Consider the following 26,701-nt stretch of genomic DNA (forward strand, 5'->3'; position numbering starts at 1 on the left):
AAGTGGTGTGTGTGTGCGTGTTCGCTCTGTGCCGTTTACACAATTGACTGCGATGTATCACGTTTTCCCCGCTTCGTGCCACAGGTCTGCGAGTCCCTGGTTTCACAAGAGAGTAAATACGGGGGCTGCATCCTCCTTGCGCAGCGGGGGCACCATCCGAGCTCCACCGCATCCACTGACAGCAGACTAAGATGGGGCTGAGTAACAGGCATTGAGTAAGAAGGCGAATGACACAACGGGCTCTCTAGGAAATGGGCAGCTCGCGGGGTCTCAGGAGGCGAATATTCCCTCCAGGGCCTACTGGCGACCCCCGCGTCGGATTGGTAACGCTGGCATTCGGGCAGTCCGCGGGCTGCTCTGGGCTGCTTTTTTGAGCAGTCTGGGGGGCTATTCGGGCGCTGTCGCTGTTCTTCTGATATAGTAAGCGGCCCAGTGCGAGTCTGAGTGGCCGTTCTAGAGGCGGATGGGCGCTCATTGCCTCCGTTTAGCACAGGTATCACTCCCTTTGTCTCTCGAGCCGGCCCATTAATGTCTGCACATACTGAGCGGGGGCAGGGGGTGGGCTCACTTGTTTCACCAGTATAAACTAACGCCCCCCTCCTAAAGTTTTTTTATAAGATTACACCAAAGCAATGATATGAGGAGTGTTTATGCAAATGTGGGCCGATTTTTTTTGTTGTTGTGTGCCCAGGTCGATTTTCTTTCCCAATCCAACCCTGTGAATAACCATGTTAGTCTCTGTGTGTTGACCAGGAGTTGATTGTTAGTGTTAACCCCAGTGGGCCCGGTGGGCGTATACCACTGCCAGTCTCAGTGAGAGGGTCGCAGGTGGGCTCGGAAGACTGTTGTCCCCCTTACTCTCTGTGGGCGACGTCCAGGTGGGCACAGTGGGTGAATACAACTATGTATTGTGTCTCGTGGGCCTTGAGTGCACCCGGTGGGGTCAGAGGGAGAATGACCCTGACAGTCTCTGAGAGGGAGTCATGGGTGGGCTCAGATGGGTAATATCAAACTCAGTATATGTGGGTGCTCCCATGATGGGTCAAGGTAGTCGGTATAGCTGTTATTCCCTGTGGGGGGTGGGGGAGTCTCTGTTGGCAGCGGGTAAATATTAATGTAAATATATGTAATGTAAACAAACCCCTATCGGCCGTGGGTGCGTCCAAGGGGTGGATATCATGCCAGCCTCTTGACTGCTCCCCGGGTGGGGTCAGAGGGTGTCAGTTTCAGGTGGGGGGGCATTGGGGGCGCCCTCCTGCTGCCGGGCATCCTTTATGGCCCAGAGAGCCGCCTCCTTTGCCACCTGTCTGAATGCCACCTGGTGAATGGGGGAGGTGCTCCGCGCGTGCCCCGCCCCGCGCGCTCTCAGGCTGTCTCGAGCCAGGTTAACACCCCCAACCAATGGGTTGTCAAATGTCCCCGCAGAGCAGCCGGCACCGGCCTTAAAGTCATTCACCGCAGCCTGCGTGACAGGAGGGAGGGCAGCGGCTGTAAACAGAAGCAGAGAGTGAAGGAGGAGGAGGCGGCGACCACACCTGCCCGGCAGCGAGGCCACCACCACCGGCAGCAGGGGCAGAGCGGACAGCCATCTCCAGCAGCACCGGCCACCTCCAGCAGCGCACCATGCCCCGCTCCTTCCTGGTGAAGAGCAAGAAAGCCCACAGCTACCACCAGCCGCGCTCCCCCGAGCGGGACTACGGGTTGCAGCTGGACTCCGTGCTGGCCCACATCTGTGCAGGTATGGCGGTGGGGGCACGGGGTGTGGGCGGGGGGTGTCTGCCTCGGAACACCGGAGCATAGATCCTTATTGACGCATCTTTGCCCTACCAACCCCTGGGCATAAATCAGAAGTGTGCCACCCCAGACCAGTGGCACTGCATTCACGCCACGCGCGGGAGCTGCCCGTGTCTCTGCAAACATCTCCCCGCCTGGTCTGAGGTGACGCCTCGTTCACTGCGAGCCCTCTCCGCGAGGCGGCTTTTACTCCTATGCAATCCTGGAATCCGTATCCAGCAGGAGACATGTCACTTGCTTTATTAAAAACAACCTTTCACACATCAGTTAGCTAAATCATATACAACGAATCATTCTATTACTAGGGGCGTGTGCCACTGCATCTAATACGCGGGGGAAATACACAATTCAAATATTATACGCATAGATGGCTTTTCATTTAAATGTAAATGCGCGGTTACGAAAAATGTCCAAAGGTATAAGTGCGTTTTATATATATATATATATATATATATATATATATATATATATATATATATATATATATATATATATATATATATATATATATATATACAGAAACACATACACACATATATATATATAGTACACATTTAAAAAGAAAAATTCACGTATATACCTTTCTTTATTAAACGCAGATGACATTATCCATGTATAGATTTCACAAACACTGTGTACTCTTCGCGAGCTTTTATTGAGTTAAATGCCTTTCTTCTGAATTACGGCGTCAACTGGGTCGTTTAGTTAAACGGGGAATGTCAAGTAAGAACGAAATAAGCTATATATAAAAAAGAAAAGGATACATGTACGGTGTCCGGGTTGTTTCTGCTCTGACCTGGCTTCCACCGGGGGTGGCGGACTCTCGTCCTGTGTGTCAGTGCCCGGCTCGGAGATCCGTCCCCAAAGTCGGATTCCTGAGCAGTTCATCTGCTTAGAAGGGCGGGGGGGGGGGGGAGGGGGGGGTCCCCGAGGGCGGCCCGGGGAGGGCGCCCTGTGCAGCTTTTACACCTTACAATGTGGCACCGGTTATAGATGTTGGAGTACATGTCGTGGGCGTTTGCTGAAGATTTCGTTTAATGTAAAAGGCCTCCAGAGTTGGCTCGACCAGTCTAGGCGCTGTACTGTGAGGTTCTCCGTTTCACCCTACCACAATGTACCGCACTGCGCTATTTTATGCTGGCGGCCACCCTAAGACCGGTACTGTATGGAATATGCTCTGCACGGTACCTTGATGCCATGTTTTGTGGTGTGCTGTGCTTCGGTGTATTCTGCCGTAGTGGGTTGTTGTAATGCGTTGCTCTGCTCTGTATTACAGTACGCTAAATGGAGATGCGCTTTACTGTGCCCTGCTGTGTTGTACTGTGCCCTGCTGTGTTATACTGGGACCTGCTGTGTTATACTGTGCCCTGCTGTGTTATACTGGGACCTGCTGTATTGTACTGAGCCCTTCTTTGTTATACTGGACCCTGCTGTGTTATACTGTGCCCTGCTGTGTTATACTGGGACCTGTTGTGTTGTACTGTGCCCTGCTTTGTTATACTCGACCCTGCTGTGTTGTACTGTGCCTTGGTGTGTTGTACTGCTCCCTGCTGTGTTGTACTGAGTTCTGCTGCGTTGAACTGTGCCTTGATGTGTTTCACCCTGCCCTGTTGTGTTTTACCGCGCCCTGCGTCTTGTGCTGCATTGGTATGCGCTACACTGTGCCCTGTCGTGTTGCACTGTATTGGTATGCGCTGTGCTGTGTAATTCCCTGTCCGCAATGCTGTGCTTGCAGTACTATCAGTAATAAGGGGCGTGGCCCAGTAAATCCAAATGAATGTCAGTTAGACAATCGAAAAAACGAAGAAAAGCATTTAGGGGTCTTTTTCCTTCAGCTAAAAGAACCCACTGAATGCCATTCCCTCTTTGCAATGCACGGGAGTACAGTTCCAATGTATCCTCATACTTAATGAACTGATATGCCCGAGGCACTGGATCCCATAAACCCCTTGTATTCTTTAGACTCGTCTTTTTTGCCCATCTTTAAGTGTACAGAGTCAAGCAGTGGTACTTAGACTTCACAACAGTAGCTAACAATGCATTCGTTGGTCCTTGTGCCTATTTCACAATAAGTCCTTGTGGCAACTCGTTCTTTGCACAACACTAAGATTTCAGCGTCCTTGATTGCATAACGAAGCTGTATCTATGTTTGAGACTCGCGCCTTTTTTTCGTACTTTCAGGAATAACCTCACTTTTTTACATCACTTATTATTATTTTTTTACCAATCATCACCTCTGAAGTGTCAACGCGTTTCAGTCACAACTCATATTATTAACCTCATCAAGAAAAAAAAATATAAAAATCAGATACATTTCCTATTCTGAGAGTTGATTCCCTGATTGAAACTCTCGATTCCTATAGGTGCCTGCCCTCCGAATGGTAAGGCGCCTGCAACACCCGAGGGTCCTGGGGGGTTCCAGAGACGAGACGCCAAGGACAATGCGGCCCTCAAATCTTTTCCCGAGCGGTCCATCACTTCTTTGAATACGATATATCAGAATTGCCTATCGGATTTGAGTCCCTGTGTTCGAACAAATCAGAATTGGCACTCACAAATTAAGCTGACCCCTGAACTAGAGTCTAAGAGTTGTCCGATCCTTGAACTTTTGCCCTGATGGGGCCCCTTAATGTAGTTTTGGTCCAAACGCGGCAGGCATGAGTTTAGGATTATATCCGGGGGAAAGAGCTTCTTATTCATGATAGTATGGAAACACGGCCTATGTTCCAGCCTAGATACAGTCTTGGTATGCAGCAAGGACACTGACATGTTAGTGTTGTGCAAATAAATTGTCACAAGCACTTTTTGTGAAACAAGTTCAGCACCACAGGATGAATTTTTAACAATTGTTGCAGTGTAACGTACCTTTGATTCAACGTGTCCACTTAAAGATGAACAATACATATTTTTCATAAATAATTAGTTGAACATGATTCAGAACCTGAGCTAAAGCAGGACATAAACGATGATGTTAAATTGAAATAAATGTTTTTTAAGAGCAAAAGCGTCATGGTTGAGAACATTAAATTGTTACATCTAGTTGAAGTAAACATTGTTATATCTCGGCACTTGCAGTGCTGCACTGCACTGTCCCCTGCTGTGCACGCCATGCCGAGCTGTAGTGCTGCGACATACGATGAGGCGCTATACTGTGAGGTGCTGCGCTGCGCCATTCTGATGCCCTCCTCCTCTCTCTCTTGCAGCCAACCACCCGTCGGCCACCCATGGGGGTAGCCTGTCCCCGGGGGAGGCGGCCCCGGTGCCCCCCGAGTCTCCGCCCAGCTGCGAGGGCAGCGTGTGCGACCGAAGCCCGGACATAGAAGACTTCTGGAGACCGCCCTCTCCTTCCGTGTCCCCAGGTAAGTTCATGTGGGCCCTGGTGGGTAGCGGGAGGACGGGGCTAATCTGCACAGTTGGGGCTTGTGCAGCGTACACCGCATACAGGCCGGGTCGCGGCACTGGCACACAAGCAGTGCCTTCTGTACATACAGAACACTCGGGCGCAGTACCCGTATGAACTCGGCGTATACCCGAGCTGTGCCTCCTGTGCCTCACACCAAGGGCACTGCAGCTGGAGACGCCGACGGGTTTATATGCACAAGGTGCACGGCGCAGTCTGGGGGTCTGCATGTTAAAGCACAGTAAAGGGGTTCAGTCATCACTAGAACTCACACCAGTGTTTGTCAACAACCTCAGAGCTACACAATTCGGAAATGTTTTCTTCACAGTTATCAATAATTCTTCAACTTGTCTTAAATTAGAAATGTAAATCATGTGTACAATAACAACGTTATGTCTACGATTTTCCAGAGACTTACTTTAAAAGTATTTTTATTTTGTTATTTTAATTAATAGTTTGTTATCGATTGTCTTAACCATATAAATCATGTGTACACTATGGCAACGTTTGCAGTGAAAAACAAACTTGAAAAAGACGACATTTTGAGTGCTTGTTAAATGGTGTGAAAGCAATGGCACGGTACAATTTAAAAGCCACCTATTCTAGCCTGCCTACAGGCACGTTTCGGAGTGTGAGGTTTTATCTCCGCGCACGGATTTAACCGAGCACTCACGACTCCCACGGATTCGGCGTCATTTGGACTGTGCTTGCAGCCAACGCCAGGGCGTGTTTCTCTCCACCAGCCACGGGCACACCACGGCGCGTGCACGCGAACAAAGAGGCCGCTCGCTGTGCGCCTGTTCGGACACAGTGGGCTGCTACTCTCTGTACGACGGCATTCTTATGCAAAGTGTGTGCACGTGCTGCACTTTTGTACTACACTTGTGGGCAAATCTTACTGAGATTTTCACGGCGGCCGGGGGAAGGGGTCACCACAGAGTGTGAAAATAGCAGGTGGCGCTTGTGCCGACCGAAAGAGTTGATTCATTCCTGCAGTTCAACCCAGGCGCGCAACACCCATTGGGCTCACGAGGCTTCAGCCCCTGCCCCCACCCCCCCACCTCCGGTCGTGTGTGTCAGCCCGGGCTGACACAGCTTTGCGGGCTGGCGACCATCTAATTGCAGCCGCACCCGACTACTTAACAGGTCTTTAAAAGACCATTTACTTGTAAAGTAGGCGTTTGTTGTATTTTCACCCCTTCTTTCAGTCACTCTGTCTATGGTTGGAAGAATTAGCCCCCCCCCCCCAAATATTTTTCAAGCCCCCCCCACCCACCTCCCGAAAGTTGGCTCTAGTTGCCAGCCTGATTCAACCGCATTATTAAAGACGCCAATACTGAAATGTCCACGGGTGGAGGGGGAGTACGGAAGGATGCGCGCAGGGAGGGTGATCTGGATAGAGTAAGGAAGGAGGCACGGGCATGCGCGCAGGGAGGGTGATGTTGACAGAGTAAGGAAGGCGGTACTGGAATGTACACAGGGAAGGTGATAGGCACAAAAGAGGGCACGGGTGCTGCGATGAGCGCAGTGATGGTGATCTGCCCTGAGAAGGGCAGGAAGCACTGGGATGTGTGTTCAGAAACCAGGACTGACTGGTGGTGACCCACACCCCACAGAGGCAGAGGTCAGTGAATTCAGAAACCAGGACTGGCTGGTGGTGACCCTCACCCCACAGAGGCAGAGGTCAGTGAGTTCAGAAACCAGGACTGGCTGGTGGTGACCCTCACCGCAGAGGTCAGTGAGTTCAGAAACCAGGACTGGCTGGTGGGGACCCTCACCCCACAGAGGCAGAGGTCAGTGAGTTCAGAAACCAGGACTGGGTGATGGTGACCCTCACCCCACAGAGACAGAGGCAGAGGTCAGTTAGTTCAGAAACGCGGGCTGGCAGATGGTGACCCTCAACAGAAGACTATGCCAGGCAATAACATGGAACATCAATTACATCAAAAGTTGCTTTTCGATTAAGCAAATTGAGGAAGCCTATGAAAATGAAAAAGAACCATGGTAGGCCCAACCTCCTGGTGAACAAGCTATTCACGTCTTCCCATAATGGTGTGTCAAGGGTTTACAGAAGCTTTACCACCACTGCCTGGAATCCTGGACTTTCCCTGAGGCCTGGTTTAACAAGAGCAAGACTTGATACCAGAAGCCACACAGTCCCTTAGACTGATAGATGTGGGAGCCAAGATAGTGACCCACATACTCTTGAGGAGATGAGTAGGGGACAAAGGACTCTTGATTTTATATGTTGACTGCTCACCAAGAGGAAGTTTGACCTGCTCTCTCCACCACAGCTCAGACCTTCACTCTAAAACATCTGACGTCGAAATATATAAAGCAAAAAAACAAACCCACACATGCACCTGTTTTAGCAATGTTTGATCCTATAGATGGGAACAAATTATGTTCGGAAGTCGAAAACACCCTCATTAATCTATATGTGATCCTTCTACCAAAGAAGATTTAAACACATTAAAACTGCACAGGTGAGGTAAGGAGCATATGGCCAACTGACTCCAAATTTACAATTAAAAATAGCACTAAAACAAAGATGTTTGTTGGCCCTTTTCCTCTTCACTGCGTACATAAACAACTTTTCTGAAGAGCTTTTGGAAAGGCCTTCAATACACCAACAATCCAATAGAAGTCAGTCCCTGTCTTACTCTATTCAAACAACTCTGTTCTATATCTGTGTACTCCCAATGCCTTACAACATCCTTTATAACAAACAGAAAAATATTGCAAAGAAAACAGTATGTAGATAAACAAAGACAAAAGCAAAATCATGATGAGAGGAAATCTAAAGGGGACTGAAAGTGAAACAGGGAAAAGAGTTTAAACCTTCACCTACCTGGTCATAACATTTGCAGCTTCTAACTGCTTGAATCCATATGTAGCCAGAAAACCTAGGAAGGCTGAAGCAGCTGGTAGGGGGATTTACCTGCTGCTTTCATGGATGAATTTTGCTCTACAAGCTTACTTTAGCACATGCCACAAAAGAATCAATCATCACTCACACCACTGAAATATGGTCAAGTATAGAATAAACAGGGGATTTGGATCCACACCAAAGGTAAACTTATACCACAAGCGACACAACGTGCAGCCCTGCGATCTGATTGTGCCTATATATCTGTGGACCTTCAATGTCTCAACAGGGTGTTGTGCCACCAAGCATGGCAGCTTATCTCATGTAGTAAGTTTTTGTTGGGAGGAGTTAATTAAACTGCACACAGACCCGGTGGCAGGGTGTATCTTGCTTCATCAACTACCCATGTTTTTAATTAAAAAAAGGCTGCAGATAGTTTGCTAGCAGTCAATTCCCACCTCAGGAAACCAGCCACCCAAAATTGGTTTCAAATACAATACATGAACACACAAAGTGGGAGCGGCAATGACAACTGAGCAGATACTATTAGGGTTCAGATCCTGAATCCTTCGTGGCATGTGCTGAAGTAAGCTTGTAGAGCAGAATTCATCCATGAAAGTAGCAGGTAAATCACCCTACCAGCTGCTTCAGCCTTCCTTGGTTTTCTGGCTACACGACGAGTGTTTTCTGACAAAAACGTGTTAGGTTTCTCTTGGAGGGCAGTTTCAAAAGGCTAGCAATTGATCGCGTTACACCGTATATACACTGGTCCTTGAAAGGGACAGCCACTACAGAGGCTCATAGAGTGAATATTGTTTAGGTTCTACATCATAAATAATTATTTAAACTAGTGTGGACTGCCCTGGAACAACTTCTGGAGATATCTCCCCAGCCCCTCCATGAACTGTGTGGACCCCTTATTTTGCCCTGAAGAAACACGCATGGGTGAAACGCATTGGCTGCTGTGTTTTAAATATGGAATAAAAAGAATTTACAACAGCATCAATGTGAAAGAACTACTTTTTCTGTCATCACAGTCATCCTTCTCGCTGTGGGATCTGAACCCTTTGAATATTTGCTCAGTTGTCATTGCCTCTCCCACTTTGGTGTTCAGGAGTTAATTAAACCAATTACTAAAGCCATCAAGAAGGATCACTGTCCCTTTAAGAAAGGAACTTGAACCTACAATCAGATATTTCTTTCCAGTAGATTGTCTCCAAGCCACATAGGTTATAGTTTACTGTTTACAAGAGAATTAAAATATAAATCTCTCGATCATAGAGAATGGCATGAACAAATTGAATCACTCAGAGTCATCCACTGGATTGAGGATTGTCGATCTGCAACCTCCACAATAACCATGTCCTCCTATACTGAAAGGCCTGGAAGATTGTACACAATTGCTCTGGCATGAGTGAAATTGCTGCATACTCGTAAACAAAGATAATAATAGAAGTTGGGTTGGCATGCAGAATGTTGTTGTGATAGAAAGTCAAGGGAAAACATTACCCACATTTTCCTCGACTGCAAACGGCATACAAAGAGAAGGACGATTTTCCTCAGGAAAATACTAAGGTCAGGCCCATTTATAGAATTAGCCATGCAATTTCGCCTATGCCATCTAGAGAACTGGCCAGGCAGCCTCATGGGGAACTAGTTTCAAGGGCTAACAGATATTACTGCCACTTTTCTCAGCCATGTGTGAAAAATTAGAAAAGGGAAATTTACCATTTGTTAAGCATCTGTTAAAAAGTTATTAGTGGATGGTCCTGTCCAAAACATAACATAATACAACCCACTCCTGGCAAACACACCAATACCAACTGAGATATATAGATGAAAATCCATGAAAAGCCTTGTAGATGAAAAAATACAGCCATGACAAACAAGTGCATAAGGCATTGTCTATCTGTACTGCCACCATCCCCCTTTATTTTCCTCTACTTTTTTCTTTTTTCCCTTGTGCAGTGGAAAGGATTGGAAATGGATTGCCCAAGAAAAAGGGACTAAAAGATATGCCTGAATAATCCTTTGCCATTGGTCAATCCACCAAAGAGGTCGAACAAAATTCAATTTTGTGAATGTTTAGGTGGCGAGCTGGACGGATACCCACCACACACCATTCACATTCCCCACAATTTATCAGAAATGAGTTTTCTGAGATACAAAAACATGTTTTTAAGTTTGTCACATTCACTTTGCATGGTTGGTACTAATTATATAATTGAACTTTTGTATGCGAAAGTCCAAGTGTCAAAATACCTAATAGACATTTGTTTTAAAAAAAAATGCACCCCTCATATGGGCCCCGTACCTGCAGTGCACAGGACTAAACATGCCACAGCTGGCTGAAGGTGTCCCTCATCACCTGGGGCCTGGTGCTGTGGTGCTAGAAGGATACAAAGATGAGACCGGCTTAACATCTTTCACTGGACGTGGGATAATTTGAGCCTCTTTTAACCGCATTGAAAACAGTATTTGGTGGAATAACTTCTCCCACGAGGCAAACTCTATTGAACAAATATCTGTGGTGTGAAGAAAACTAACCATATTCCTTTTTCTTGTGTTGCAGATTCTGAGAAATCTGTTTGTGTGGATGAGAACACCACTCACCCACTGTCCTTCAAGCCCTACTGGAGCAGCTTGATAGGTTCAGAACTACGGCAGCTGGTGTCTCAAGGCCGGCCCCTGGTGCACAGCGCTGCACTTGGGCTCTGCAGGGACCGAGGCCCCGAAACCTATGACAGGGAACGAGGGACAGCGCTTTACAGCAGGGAACATGAACCAGTGACTGCGATGTACAACAGAGAACAAGGAGCAGAGCCCATCCTCTTCGGCAGGGAGCACAGCCCCAGTCTAGCACTGTATAGCGACTTTGGCTCTGCTCCTGCGCTGTACAGTGAGCGCTCTGCACTGTACCAGGAACATGGTCTCCACATGCAAGAAAAGAACTGCACCATTAAGATGGAGTCAGAGATGCTGTGTACACGCCTACTTCTCAACAATGGAACCTACAAGTGCATCAAGTGCAGCAAGGTAAGTCGGAGTACAAAACACCCAGGTGTGTGTTCTCTAACACCCATAATGCAATGGTGTGTGAAAATTGTGATACAAGATCGGTCATAGAGGTATAGTATGTGAATGTGTACCAAATGGGCAAAGTTTTAACCAAACAAGAAGTTACACTCGGAAATTATAATCCACATGCAATTCTGGTGATCACCAACCAACCACTGAAAAAAATCCATCACTTACCAATACATTAGTTTATTACTCCATCCTAGCTGGCCATTATTCTTAATACCTCAATGTAAATAAAATGAAGCAGGACTAAACATTTTACCAGCAGAATATCTTGAGTCTGGTCAAAGAGAATCCGAGAACCATAAAGGAAACCCAGATTCCAAAACCGTTTCAAGGCATCACACGAATGGTAGAAATGCACTATACAAATGCCCATCGCATTGCATCGTACATGAGTTTGGTTTCATACAGACAAATGTATGGGACCTCTGTGTTGCAAAAAAGTAATCAACTGAGTTCATATAAAAGTCAAAGGAAAGATACAGATCATGTTTACTGAGATCCTTACATCTGAATTATTTTTTTGTGAGCAGTAACCCCTGTCGTGTATTTTCCTAAAAAACTGACATACTTACAACTACACCTTGTGAAAGTTTTAAGATCTTTCAGTTTGTGTATAATGTAGGGTATTTGGGGTTACAGAGGATAAGTAACAAATACAGAAACTGACAAAGCTACTGGCAGAACCCTATAGATATCCACAGGCAAACAGCTGTCATTTCGTAACACCTTTGTGGTTAGTACGTTAGACATGAAAGTGAACCGAACAGATATAACATGAGGTCTCGCAACACCCATACACTTTCGAGACTGATGTGAGTTTGGGAAAGTGGAGGACGGACTTTATGAGAGTCCATATCATGCACATTTCCTGCACTTATAGTTTACGAAACAGGGTAGGAAATATCTTCCTACATTTTCAATACTGAAACATCTCCCCCAATTCAAGGTACTTGCGATTTGCAGTCGCGCCAACTGCTCATCTAAACTCTCTCTTTGTAGCATCCAAAAGGTGATATGAGCGTGGATAACTACTGCTTTAAACATTAAAGAACTTTATAAGTTATGCCTCTGCCAGATGTCCTGGAGTGTTCCTGGATCTCATTACAGGCAGATTTTCTCTCGTCAAACATTTGCCTGCTGAGGGTTAGAGATAACAGTGGATTTTCAATATAAACGATTTCCTCTTTCTCCACAAGGAAAACGAATTTTCCCTACACCTCACTGCAAATTGGGATGATCCCTTCCACTTTACAATCTCTAGAAACACTCTTAAGCTAACTGTTTTTTTGGTCTACATTTACAAGTGTTTACAAAGTGCTAAACTACTTGCAAAGGTTTTGAGGACCGTACAAAGTTTCAATTTTGTAGAAGCCCCCAAAATGAGCATGTTAAACTGGCAGCCATAAAACAGTTTGTGAACCAGGCCCACAGAATTTTCATATTCGATTTAAAATCCATGTTTCATATGTAGAGCTACAACTTGAATGCTATATGTATAGCGGCAGCTTCACAATTTTTAGCGGTTAATCCGCCGATTATTATGACTACCTTTTTATATTTGCTGTTAAATAAAGTAGTATTCTGCCTTTCTTCATGCAAACAACTCAGAACTTTCCTCTGCCCTTCAGGTTTTCTCCACTCCCCATGGACTTGAAGTGCATGTGCGCAGATCCCACAGTGGTACAAGGCCCTTTGCATGTGAGATTTGTGGAAAAACCTTTGGACATGCAGTGAGCCTGGAGCAACACAAAGCCGTTCACTCCCAGGTAAATGCTTTCATTCAACATCTGCTCAGATTACTGCAACTGCAGACGCCTTGCCAGGTCTGAAAAGGCATGGTCAACAGGAGGTGAATGTTGTGATTTAACCACAATCTTAGGGGTAACAGATTTAACATTGCAGACACAGCAACTTTCCACTGGTGAGAGATCATTGTACGTTTTCAAAAATCTTGATTTAAAACTGCAAGCTTAAAGTTTGTAAAAAATATATATGTATATATATAACCGCATGTGTAGAAAGTGGTGGATCCTTGATATATGTTGCCTGCTAACAAAGCTGTGCAATCCTATTACGATTTAAATGTATTTCTTTCTCTAAATCAAGTATATTTTTCAGTTGACTAAAATTGAGTGGTTCCGTCCTGATGAAGACCCTAGAAATAAAATGTATGGTTCAAAACGTTAACAATTTGCACTCATTGATTGACTAGGTGCGTTCTTTGGCTTGCCTTTTGGTTCTACTGTCTGTCATCAAGGTTTACTTCACTTGTGTTTTTTTAATGAATATTGTTAATTCATTGTTAACGATCTGCACATATCGCACACAGCACTTAGCAAAACATAGTACAGGCAACATACATTTTGCATCACACAAAGGTGTTTCAGTAAACCCTTTGAAAAAAAATGAATTCACGAAAAACAATCAGTACAGAAAATTCTATTTGACCAGGTTTTATGCTTCTCTCCTTTAAAAACAAAATCACTGCTGCTTGGAATTAGATGCATTACACAATCCTAGTAAAATAAAAGTGTGTAAAACAGTTCCAATGGAACCCCAGTGCTACAACATACAAAGTTAGTAATCGAACAAAGAAGTAGTTTGGGGATCAGTCAATATTTTGTGCGCCACCTTTCTGCCATGAACAAAATATAGATTCTTTCTAGGTAAATGTACACACAATGCTTACAAGCATCCTCCTCATTCATTTTTAAAAGACACACACCCATTTATTTGCATGCTTAAACATCACAACATTCAGTGGAATAAATAACTTAAAAATAGGGCTTTCAAATAAACAAGAATATTGCAAGACTGTTCATCGCACATCTAGTAGGGTAGATTTTGACAATTATAGCACTGCACAAAAAATGCATGTACTGACAGTGTTCAATGGGAACCTTTGGTCTAGACAAGCACTCCCTTTATGAGGAGGTCAGACTGCATTTAGTAGACCTCTGATGCACCACTGAATACTGCACCTAGAAAGCCAGTGCTCCATGGAGCTTTGAAGACGAGCAAAGCCAACCGGAAACTGAAGAGGAAAACCACTTGTAATGAGTACATATTGCATGAGAAAAACCGGCATGTGCGTAATGTGAAAGACTAATGTAAGCTGATGAATTCTGCACTAGTTGAAGCTTCCTGGGTAGACACACACCCACCCCTACAGTGTAGGCAAGTTAATACCCAGAAATGGGCCAGTGATTCCCAGGTAAAAATGGATGTTCCACGTGCTTTAGGAATCTTAAGCATAAAGAAGGCAACGAAAAATCTACTACTTTATGAACGTGTAAGGTTGCAAATCATACTCACATACATAGTATGCAGCCAGAACAGATATGTATCTGTGGCTTTCAATTTAACATTTACCATTTTTCTTTAATACAACATTTTTTAAATATTTTCATCTTACTAATAATATGTGAAGAGGAATATGTTTTATTTGAATATTTGCCCCAAAACATCTGTCTTTATAGCTTAAAGTCTCTACCAACTAATAAAGTAAAACTACATAGTACCTATTCCACGGCCATCGACACCAGTGTTGATTGTGAGATTGGTATGCCATACTGCCTGTTGGGTACCTTTAGCAGGTGTTATCAGAAGGCTCGGGGTCTTAGAGAGAGACTGAAGTCAATGGAGCATGATCTCTTAATGCCATTTAAAAGGTGTTTCAATGGGAAATGTTATCCAAGAGCTGTATGTCTTCACTAATAATAGAAACTATGACCAAGGGTGAAGCAGTCCATTGCATGCCAATATTTGGATTAAATATTGCAGAACACTTGAAATTGATCATACCGCCATTGGAGTTTGTTTCTGGGATATCCACTTGAATTGGTATTCTGCTTAACTTTTTCTTCCTAACCAACGTGTTACACTAATATTTGTTTAAATGCGCCAATCAATTTTCTTTATATTTCCCTTGGCAGGAAAGAAGTTTTGATTGCAAGATTTGTGGCAAGAGCTTTAAGCGTTCTTCAACCCTGTCCACTCACCTGCTCATCCACTCTGACACCAGACCATACCCATGTCAATACTGCGGAAAGAGGTTCCACCAGAAATCTGACATGAAGAAACACACTTTTATTCACACAGGTGAGACTCTTAAGTGATCCCATTAGAGAATGAAACGTAGTGTGGAAACTTAACCTTCTAAATTGCTGCCTGAATAAGTAATAATATGTTGTCAATAATCTAAAATGCTCTGCCTCCTGTATCTTACCATAGTACATGCTTATCACCATCTCTATTTCTGATCTACCCTTTTCTAAAATGGAGCAACTCATGATTAATGAACCAAAAAGAATCATTATACAGTAACGGCAATCATTCACAGAGAGCATTAATAAAATATGATTGAGTCATAAATTATCATACACTAATCCTCCATGCAAATCCATTCAGGATCTATCCGACCACTATCCAAAATAATAGTTCACTAAATAAAGCACTATCCTGTTCAAACTTGCTGCCTGTTATCCAGTATGACGCACCCTTAAACATTATAAAACACAGCCAGATACAAAGTGAAATGACCACTTTGTCTCAGTCAATGAGTATCCCATAAGAGCAAAAGGTGGCCAGATTATGAAAGCACAACTGGCTGAACAAATGTAGGTATGTGTTGTAATGTACAGAACATAATATAGTACAACATACAATTTACACATTGTTATTTTTCAATATGCTATCTCGCAAAGGATGAGATTGACATTTTATGAAATAAATGTACCTTCATTTGTCAGGGATTCCTAAAGTTCTACTTCTGCTGTGCACGTAGCACTGCTGCATGCCCATCATCGCAACGTACACAATGTTAAAACTGGATGCTGAATAATACCTGTTGATAGAAGGCATGTTTGAGGGTGATTCCATTGCCAACATCTGTTGAATACCAGCGTTATCTTATAAACAGTGTTGTTCTACAGTGATCTACTTCGTCTTTATTCAGGCGGGTGTTTCCAAAGGATGATTTGGCGAGATGCTATGGCATTGTTGTCTTGACTCAGCAAATGAACCAAAACAAGCCTTTAGCCTGCTTAACTAAGCATCACATGCATCTTACAGAAGTGCACTTTGATTCAAACAGAAGTCTTGTGCTGTGATCAGCATCAAGTTTAAATATTTGTTCCGAAATGTGCATTGAGCTTCTACAGATAGATTCTCAATCAGAGCACTTAAGGTAAAATAGTAGAAACAAGTTTACTGTTCTCAAGTTTCAACGCTCTAAATAAAAGAGCAAACTGCAAAGTGTGTTCAAGCAGCCAATAAAATTCAGAACCCGGGATGTAATATGAATTACAGATTATGCTTGTATAGGTGTATACATTGGATTTCTATTGATAAAAGAAAATATAGGTTTGATTTCTTTGATCACTGACATTACATACTATGCAACTAAGAATTTGATCACCATACGTGAGATAAAGAACCCCACAAAATCGAGTTTCCTGATCACATAGTCTTTAGAATGTAAGCTTAGTACCTTAAAAAAGCCCATGGAAATTCGAGCGTATGGCTTGGTTATTTACAGGGTTGGAGGTACTTTATCTCCTATAATATAAGGTGCTCCACACCCTCAATGCCAAAGCATAACAGGTCCTACTATTAATTACCATCAATCTCAAATATATGTGTAAACGTAAAATATGGGTTTTGGGTGGCAGATTTCAGCATGTAAATGAATCGGAAACTTAAATTTGGATAACCCCTGAAATAGCAAGCAAAAACTTCACAGCACATCACTTTTGATTGCAATTGATTTGTCAATCCTCCCGCAAAAAGGAACAGGGCTTTTTTAATACAACTGAGCAGTTTATTTTAGTACATTAATATTTGAACCACCTATCAAAATGATATACACTGAATCTAAAACATAATGATAGTGAGTAAAAGGCAACGAAGAACTATTCGGTTTCACATAGAGAAAGATGAAGCTATCTATAGTCGACAGAGCTATCTTAAATATTTACTTAGACTGGGCTTTATGTCAACCCACCTCAAACCATTGGCTTTTTGTGTTTGTTCTCTTCCAACCACAGTCAATCTTACCTCAGATCAGCCAACAGGCAACTATCTCTCTTACCATACTCTATCAGCTGTTTTGGTGCCTTACACCTCCTATAAATTCACTGCTTTCCAGTGCATGAGGCACTATTTTCTCTCCTGCCTTTCCCTCTCTCGTCCCGATTACGGCTGCTGTGTGCTTTACGCACTCTCTCTTTTCCCACTTCACACTCTCTACACTTCACAGCCTTCCACTACCTACTTGTCTGATCCTTTCCCCAACTCTCTTTCTCCCTGCTTCTTGTAAGCTCCCCCTCAATGCTGCCCACCAGCCTATACTACTCTCAAGCATGAATACTAGCGGTTCCAATGCCTGCATAATTGCATTGGTAAAGTCAATATTAGCCAGTAACCTTTTTAAATGGTTATTTTTCTTCCTAAAAAACATTTAAAGTTGGCCAGAAAGCAGAGTGTTTATATTCAAATGCACAAACTTGCACATGTTTGGCCATTTTTTAATATTGTGTTGCAAAAAACATCTAAGGATGGCCTTAGATGCATATGCAAACATGTGCAAACAAGTACATACAAAAGCAGTCATCTTTGACTGTTTTATGGTAATATATATAAATGTCTTTATTCGGATGCAAAGCAACCATATAAGATACAATACGTTATGTAATAATTCATCTAAAAACAAAAGGAATACAGTAACATTTTAAAAAACAGTACACATAAATAAAACCTACATCACTTAATCAATTCACTCTAGATAATCTGGATTTATAAGTGGCCCACAAGAAACTTAACACTGCACAGAGAGTCAAAGGATTAGGTAGCAGCTGTAAATGCAAAAGGGCCACTTTAGCTTGCCTGACCTTCAAACAATTGAGCAGGGACCGGAGAAAGAGTTTCCTGGGAAGTGAAAAATATTTACACAATAGGATAAAATGTAATGTGTCCTGAGGAGATCAGTGGGCCCGATTCACAGAACTCAAGACAAAATCCTAAACGTACTACTTTTGGTATTCACAGAATGCACTTACTACTTTTGGTATTCACAGAATGCACTTACTACTTTTGGTATTCACAGAATGCACTTACTACTTTTGGTATTCACAGAATGGATTTGCGACTACTAACTTTACGTCCGCACTTGGGCCAGGGATTCCGGCCCGGAGGCGGAGATTCCGGCCCGTAGGTTGGACTTCCGGCCCAGAGGTGGAGATTTGGGCCATGACTAAATCCCCACCCCGGGCCTGGAGTCCCACCTCCGGGCCAGAAGTCCCACCTACGGGCCGGAATCTCCGGCCCGAGTGCGGATGTAAAGTTAGTAGTCGTACATCCATTGAGATTTGGGCCATGACTAAATCCCCACCCCGGGCCTGGAGTCCCACCTCCGGGCCAGAAGTCCCACCTACGGGCCGGAATCTCCGGCCCGAGTGCGGATGTAAAGTTAGTAGTCGTACATCCATTCTATGAATACCAAATTTAGTAAGTGCATTCTGTGAATACCAAAAGTAGTAAGTTTAAGATTTTGTCTTAAGTTAATTCTGTGAATCGGACCCGAAGATCGCAGCCACAGGGACCTCAGTGATCTGGTGAGGGGATAAAAAAAACACCGGGGATGCTAAAATGTGGTGAAATGTGTGATTAAAAATCTGTTGTGAGCACTAGTTAAGGACAGAAGGTACGGTTTCATAACCTATACCGATTTTAACATTACATATGCCCTGACTGAAAGTTTGCCGAGCTCAAGATTTTCACGGTTCGAGCTTAAAAATGTGTATTGTACATATGGTAAAATCCATTACGAGATGAAAGAGATGGCACTTGTGAGCGTGCATGCATAGGTCCGAACCAGAAGACATTTTTTAATGTTTTTCGGTATGCCTACTAAAAATGATAGCAAAGCAATTACTAGCAAAGCCAATATGTCTGCAGACCTATATTAAAGATAAATACATAGACTTTGCTAATGTATATTGCCAAATTGCATCCATAATTTAAAATAGATGAGATCTGATTTTATATGAATGTAATTACTCATAGAGTGTAAAACATGTTAGAATTTATTAAATATTGCCAGGTGTTCTTGGTACTGTTTATTGTACGAAATACAGTTCAACTCAAGGTTCTGACAACCATGTATGTCATTCAAGTAAGCAGATGGCATATCTTCATGCAAAGGGTAGGTGGAGGGATTTTGGCTGCTGAAAGTTAAGGTTTAATCCTCACCTGTTTTATTAGATCATTTGGCAACACTTTGTGCACGCTTTATTTAGCACACGGAGACAGTCTAACTACAAGAACTGACCTTTCTGAGTAGTGCAGATGGGAGGCCCTAAGTTTGTTAAACCTACATGGCACAAGACTGGTCTCTTTGCGCCTAAATTCCTGCCCGCCTGAATTGTTTTGCCCATCCACCACACCATGTTTGTTATGTTATGCCTTTTACACCTATGGGTTTCTAAGGATTTATTTGATTATTTTACATGTATTTCTGAGTGTTTGGTCTGTGTGTCAGTGTGGAAATTAGGAGACTAAAGCCTCCATTATCTGCTTCATTTTTCCTGATTATACTGGAAAGGTGATTCTACCCACATTCAAATCAAGGTTGATCTGCGGACAAACCTGATGTAGTGGCCTTTGTCTCCATGCTATTCCATTGGTTGCTCACTGGTTGTGGTGCTCAGCTTTTAACCTCATGCCCACTCCCTGTACAAAACAAAATGTACAACTGTTCCTTCTCAGGAATTGCCCCAAAAATCTGGAACTCTCTCCGGCCTGAGATCAGATGCAACTCTTCCACGTCCATCTTGAGGAAAGAAGTAAAAACTCTATTTGCAAAAAAATTCCTTTCAAACTGAGGACAATCATCCCTTTCCCCATGGACTCTGTCCTACTTGTGCCTTGCTGCTTTTTGCCACACCCTTCCACATACAACAGTGATACAAGTAATTTCTCCTGCTCGTTCCTGCAGATCTACCAACTGTTCTATCACTAGGTGGACTCTATCCATGCTGGTTTATTTAAATGTTTGCTTTCTCATCATTTGCCTGTGTGTCTTATATTGTACTTTGGTAAACTGCCTACCGTTTTGTAACATACCTTCTATTACTTTTCTTGTAAAGTGCTCTGTCACCCGAAAGGGTCTTGTTCGCGCTATATAAAACTCTTAATAAATAAATGTAAGTATGATACAGTAATCGTATTGTGTTTTATGCTGTTAGAGCAATTAATGCTTACAGCAAGAAATACGCACGAGAATCTCTATGGGAATCCATATTTTGTGTGGTTTTAATCAGTGTTGGCCTTTTCTGTATGTAAATAATGAATTACAACAACCTATAGGTCCATCTTGTTTGTCCTTCCTAAGGCCAATGCTGTCCACTCACATTGTTGGGTGCCATTTTTCCTGCCTCTCTACAGACCTCTCCGAAGATTTCACCCCAGATCTAACATTGCTCATACGAGCTGTCAGTGGAGAGATGTTTGTGCTGGGGAGAGTGTTCTCTTTTCGCTGACTGCTTCAGGTGGCCAATGGGCACCAAGGAATATTGGTTGACTTAATCAGAGAAGGCCATTGAGCCTGAGGCAGTTAACGTGGTGGGGTCAGCAGCCATACACCGCATAATAACAAGCAGTGTGAGGGGCCCACTGTAGCGTAATGGCAGTCTTTTATACCTAAATAGGGGCAATTGGGTTCATTTTCCTTGGTTGCATTTGAATTCATTGCACCCCTCGCTAAGGCCCTGGCTCAAAGATAAAAAAATTACCTTATCTCTGAATGTCCAAAACATGAGTAAACATTCCATATAGGTTCACCTTATAGTGTGCTATTATGGAGAATTCCTCTAGTCTGCTATTATGGAGAATTCTTCTATCACAGAAAACGACAGGATGCGTGTGGCAGTAAACATGCTACAATCTAACCATCACCATAATTACAAGACTTTTTGTTCTTAATGTACTGTAAAGTTAGCCTCATGCACGTGGCTTCAGAAATGTTTAAGTTACACAGAAATACCTAACCTTTTTTTCTTCTCTACTCCCTGCAGGTGAGAAGCCGCACAAGTGCCAGGTTTGCGGCAAGGCCTTCAGCCAGAGCTCCAACCTCATCACGCACAGCCGCAAGCACACAGGCTTCAAGCCCTTCGGCTGCGACCTGTGCGGGAAGGGCTTTCAGAGGAAGGTGGACCTACGCAGGCACCGGGAAACGCAGCACGGACTCAAGTGAGCAGTTGGGAACATTCCAGCCGGTAGCCCTGACACAAAAAGACAGTCTAGGGGACGAGAGGACTGACCACGCGGTAGGGTTGAGTAGAAGAGGCCATGCTCGTAGCAGCGGACTCTTATCATCTAGCAGTGCCGCCAACCCGTCCTTCCTGACCTCACGCACCTTCAGCTAACCTCCGTCATGACGTCACCAGCTTCCCACTCATCCAAGATGGCCGCCAGTAGCTGTCACCAGGAGCTGACAAGGGGATTATGGAACAGGCAGAATATTCCGGACCACAGCATTGTGAACTAATACTGCGAGGGTGGAACCGTCTTTCTGCGATTCCTGGAAAAATTGCCCCACCATCACCACTGGACCAGTCTTACCAAAACGAGTGAAAAGCTGAATCGAACCTGTCACCGCCAGTGTGTATGGGTCAGCCTATAATATAAACTGCCTTTGTAGGCACACCACAGATATTGGCTTTATGCAGAAAACTGTAAAATAGATACTGGACTTATAAACATATATTGAAGTTATGAAGAATGCTGTAAAATAACAGCGTGCCTCATAATTCTGAAAACGTGTATGTCATCTTGGTGTTAAAGAAAACGATGATGGCGCACCGTTTATGTTCAGCAAATGGGCCACGGTGTTGATAAAGAAACTGGTGAATGTTGCATTATACAAAAAAAGACATAGCATAGCTCAAGATACAAAAAGGCATAACATAGCTCAAGCTACATAAGCTGCTAGCAAGTGTAGCCACAGCTAATTTTGTTACTGCACTTTGATTTTATAAACAGTGAGGCAGAATTGAGTTTTAAATAGACAAACCTGGATCCGGTGGCTCAGTTCACTGTTGAATGTACTGAAGGGATTCAACTCCGAGGTCATGAGCTGAAATCCTGGTGTGTACGCTCAGCCTTTCATCTTCATGGTGTGGATACAATGAGTGCCACTGTGTTTGGTAGCAATAAACATTTGTAATGTGTAAATACGCGAATAGGCCAGTTGGGGTGAAAATGCACTCTTTAAATATGTACATTTAATTTAGTTAAAGGGATGCACTCACTTAAAACAATACAATCTCAGTGCACAAGTGTGTCTGTAGGCCATGAGCGTATCTTTATTGTGTATTTACAGTGGTCGTGTGATACAAATTTGGCTCGGGGACACAGCTATCATGAGTGCAACAGATGTAGTGGCGCCTGGGTGTTTGTGTGTGATCGGGGCGTGGGGGGTTGGGGGGTCGGGCCTGAATGCCCACGGGAAACTGTCCATGTTTGGAGTGAATATTGGAGTTAAGAGAGCTGGTCTCTCTAAATAATGTCATTTGGGAGCATTCTGGAAAGTGTTTGCACTTTATGAAGTTGTAGTTCTTACTAAACAGCATACTGTCTACATTTTTTCTTCTCATACACCATCACGTTTCTTCACCAGTTCTGCTATTTCCTTGGTATCACCACCTAGCGTTGGCACTTGACAGAGAACTTTTTTTTTGCTTTAAAATGACAAAATATTTGCTTCCTGAGGTCCTCTGTCACCTCTTTCTTTGGGTTATAATAACCGGGATGAATGTCCTGTGCGTGCTCCTCACACGCCATAAAATACTACGAGTGCCTTAATGATGCACCCACAATATTAAGTGACATTGATCTTCGTTTCCATGTAGTCCTTTTCTTCCCGTGGACCTCAGTAAACAAAGACCCCCGTCGGCCTGCAGGGCTGCATCAGCAGGAAGGCCCCAGAAGCGCTCGTGCCGCTGATTGGTTTGCCCTTGTCTGTTTTCGTCCTGAGCTCAGCCCTGTAGGTTGGCGGCCTCAGAGCTGGGACTACTTAGCATCGCCTGAAGTGTCCTTACCCTTCGAGGAAAAATACACCGTGCTTTAAACGGCATGTAAATAAACTTTCATGTAAACTTTATGGAGTGTAACTTACCTATTGCTGTTAATATATTTATTTGAATTGTGTTTTAAATTAAAGTATTGCCGAACTGTATTTTGCAGTGATTTGTGTCTTATTTATAGAACGCCGAATTATACGGAAACTCACCAACATATTGACATTTACTTTACATATGTTGTATGGGGCGAATATTCCCCGGACCGCGAGTGGTGCCCAGATTTCGAAAACGCTAGGGATCCTTGAAAATGGTAGGGCTATACAAATTACCTTTACGAAGCATTTAGAAAGTCTAGTTTATTAACTGCGATCATGGCATATAGATGCAAGCAACATGTTTATTGAACTTAGCTAAAGCGAACGGCTTGTGGGAGATACATCGCTTATTTAATTTAGCTATTTCACGATTACATAAAGAATAATAACGGTGAAATATGTATTATTATGTTTTTATTATTGCTGGTACTTTAATTATTAGTGAGAATCCTGAGAGTTTGTGTGTGGTTTACATTGTCTATCTGTCCAAACCGGGTACGCGGTCCTTCTTTCGAAAACATTGCTTTTCATTAAAATAAGTATAGATTTACTGGGCGGTTCCTATGCACAAATACATACAAGAACCATGAGTTCGTTTCGGAGTGTTTACACGTGGCGGTAACATGTAACAAACGTAAGTTTTAACATACAAGTCAGAAATAAAATACAACAATATAAACAAAGCAAATAAAATATGATACGTTATTTAAACACTTCTGCAGGCAACAAACAATTAGCGACTGTTTGTTTCTTACGAAATAATTCCAAAAGCCACTGCCTTGTTGACCAGCGTGATTTAGCATAGATCTGCTACCAGTAAGTAAGTATGTTAAGGGAACTCTAAAAATGTGCCAATAGTTGTTGCTGTTTTGCCATACAATATTATTAGGGTTATCAATAACAATATCAACAAGAACATGCAGTTATTATTAATTATTATTATTGTTCATATTGTTGTTATATTAGTTTTGCTTTCGCTGCTAACAATGTACTTCGAGAATAATCTCCCACCTGAGCTCCAGTAAGAACGGCCCGGAAGCACGTGCTTTGAGGGGCGGTGCTAGAGTTCCGCTTTGGCTGTATTTGTTGCCGTCCGTCACCTTTGCACTTCCGTTTGCTAATAAAGGGGTGTGTTGTAGGTGCACGCTGAGTGATGTCATTGGTGCGGGGGTCTGCTCTCGGTTCACAGCTGCCCCCGCCACTCTCACCCTTTCAGGAAGTCCACGTGCCCCCGCCAGTCTGCACCGGAGGTACCGGGGCTCCACCGACTGGTACATCTTCCCTTGGGGGGGGGGGGGGGGGGGGGGGGACGCGAGAGCACAGGTCATAACGGACACATAACTTGTCTTTGAGCCAGTCAAGTTATTGTGAACCAACAAGAACGGAAATATAGCGTAAATGTTTTAGGCCAGCTTGTACGGGAACCTCCTCTGGTTTATTTATTTTCAATATTTTGTTTGTAATCATTCGTGCGTATTTTCGCTAATTTTATGCGTGTTTTACTGCTTGTTATTTGAAAAATGAAGTTGCAACTAATATATTTTCAAATTTCATTAACAGTAATTGAAGACTCAGACTTGTATGTCTGTGGCGTTTTAGAACTATATAAAGCCGTCAATGACATAATACACTTACCTGAAAAAGTCAGCATCGTCATACAAATTTATAGTCGCATCTAAGCCTGTGGAAGGAAATGTTAGCGCTTCTTTAGCTCTCCATGCTGTCTATCTGCACAGATAGACAGGCGCTACTTTCAGTCACAACTGACAGCAAGGAATTAATTCAAAAGATGCACTTTTTTATTTTTCTGCTTTTCAAAACAAATGCAGACTGGAAACATATATTTCTCTTTGCATTTATGTATTGTAATCAGAAAAAATGGAAACCTGGCAGCTTTCTGTGCCCCAATGATCAATTGTAGTTTAACAGTTATAAATGTTTTATAGAGAGTTATGTTATTGTATCCAGGATTTAATAGCCTGAACTAGTTTTATCTAGAGGAAAAATGCAAAGGATCTCGTATCTCTGAAATAAAACATCAACTGAAACCAATAGACAACCTGACACCCAGTGAGCAGTTCCAGCATGCAATTGAAATAAAACTGAATTTTTGTTCCTAGTAGTTCATTGTCTGTCCATAGACTCCAATGCTGGCCACTGAATCCAGTAGAAACTAATTGCAACTTTTCAACTGAAATGTCTTCCATGGTCCTCGTAAAGTTGCTTATTTGGGGACATACAATAATACTGTGCGAGGTTGCTTTGTTGTGCTAATTTTTACAATTATGTTTATAAGAAAACATTTCTACAGTGAACAAGTAATATGAAGCGATAGAATTATAGAAGTTAATAATTGATAAAGGCACCCTGAGATGACAAGCTAAAAGAGGCCTGAGATTTGTAGCAGAGAACAGATGCTGTGAAAAACTTAAATATAATATAGAGTTGAAGACAGGGATTCAGAAATTGCAGTTTAGGTGTTTGTTCCATTGAATAGACTTTTTTAATTAGCTGATAACGTTGGAGAAGTTTGATAAATTTATGCAGAATTGGCTATTTCTTTATGGGTTCAACGTAGTTTTGTTTTGTCAGATTTTAATTGACTGTGCAGATGGTGAAAAGCCAGGCCTCACCCAGAAATCCAAGATATCTGGTGGTCACCCTATCTAAATAACATTGCCAAAATTGCACATGAGGCGCCGTTCTCGTTTCAGTCCAAAATAGATAATGCTAGTAAGATGGACTCAGTGAATATGGGTCCCAAGAAAGGAAAAACTGCAGAAACAAGAGCATAGTTATCATTAGTGCAGGAGGTGCAGTTTCAGGGCCTGAAGGTCTGAGATTCCCACTGCAGCCCAATTATGTTTGAATTTTAATACCTCATAAGCAGGGCCACTGAAATTGTGAAATTCCGCGTCACTGTTCTTTTCGCATTATTATGTATTCGCCACATAATCGACCATCTGTTGCATAATCTGTAGATTAATTTTTTTTATCTCAAACGATTAAAAAATTACTAAAACATGGCGATGTCGGTTGGTGCAAAGTGGACGGCCTTTTGCAAACGTTAACTGGTCATCACTCAGTTGCTTTGTTTTCTGTATTTTGTTGTGAAACAAACTGCGCCCAGACAGTATTACCATGTGTAAAAATGACACAATAGTGGTATAAAAAAATATGCGGCATATTTTAGTCAAACCTGCTGCATAATTTGGAGCCCCCTGCCACATAACTCCAGTGGCCCTTCTTATAAAGAAATGGGGACACATTTACTTCCTCGCACTAGGACCCTCAGAGCCATTGTTATACCACCTCTGGAAGTGGAAATCGAGGCGATGGCTGGTCCCTCATTTATCTCCAATCCTTTTTTTTCATA

General features: G+C 43.1%; 1 protein-coding gene across 1 annotated transcript; it reads left to right on the forward strand.

Annotated features, from left to right (window-relative positions):
* Nucleotides 1-1,438: 1,438 nt before the first annotated feature.
* GFI1 (growth factor independent 1 transcriptional repressor) lies at nt 1,439-23,385 on the forward strand. Its single transcript, XM_086953935.1, has 6 exons — nt 1,439-1,738; nt 4,998-5,153; nt 10,636-11,099; nt 12,779-12,916; nt 15,086-15,251; nt 21,224-23,385. Exons 1-6 carry the CDS (start codon nt 1,624-1,626, stop codon nt 21,400-21,402), a joined length of 1,218 nt encoding a protein of 405 aa, XP_086810061.1. The 5' UTR covers nt 1,439-1,623; the 3' UTR covers nt 21,403-23,385.
* The last annotated feature ends 3,316 nt before the right edge of the window (nt 23,386-26,701 follow it).

The sequence above is a fragment of the Lissotriton vulgaris genome, chromosome 1_1, assembly GCF_964263255.1.
Source record: "Lissotriton vulgaris chromosome 1_1, aLisVul1.2, whole genome shotgun sequence".
In the NCBI taxonomy this organism is placed as follows: domain Eukaryota; kingdom Metazoa; phylum Chordata; class Amphibia; order Caudata; family Salamandridae; genus Lissotriton; species Lissotriton vulgaris.

What these genes read in the sequence shown, in the direction of transcription:
- GFI1 (XM_086953935.1), top strand. Translation starts at nt 1,624, where the DNA reads ATGCCCCGCTCCTTCCTGGTGAAGAGCAAGAAAGCCCACAGCTACCAC. An exon ending in CTCTCCTTCCGTGTCCCCAG is followed by an intron (nt 5,154 to 10,635) that starts GTAAGTTCATGT and finishes CTTGTGTTGCAG; the next exon opens with ATTCTGAGAAATCTGTTTGT. An exon ending in ACACACTTTTATTCACACAG is followed by an intron (nt 15,252 to 21,223) that starts GTGAGACTCTTA and finishes TACTCCCTGCAG; the next exon opens with GTGAGAAGCCGCACAAGTGC.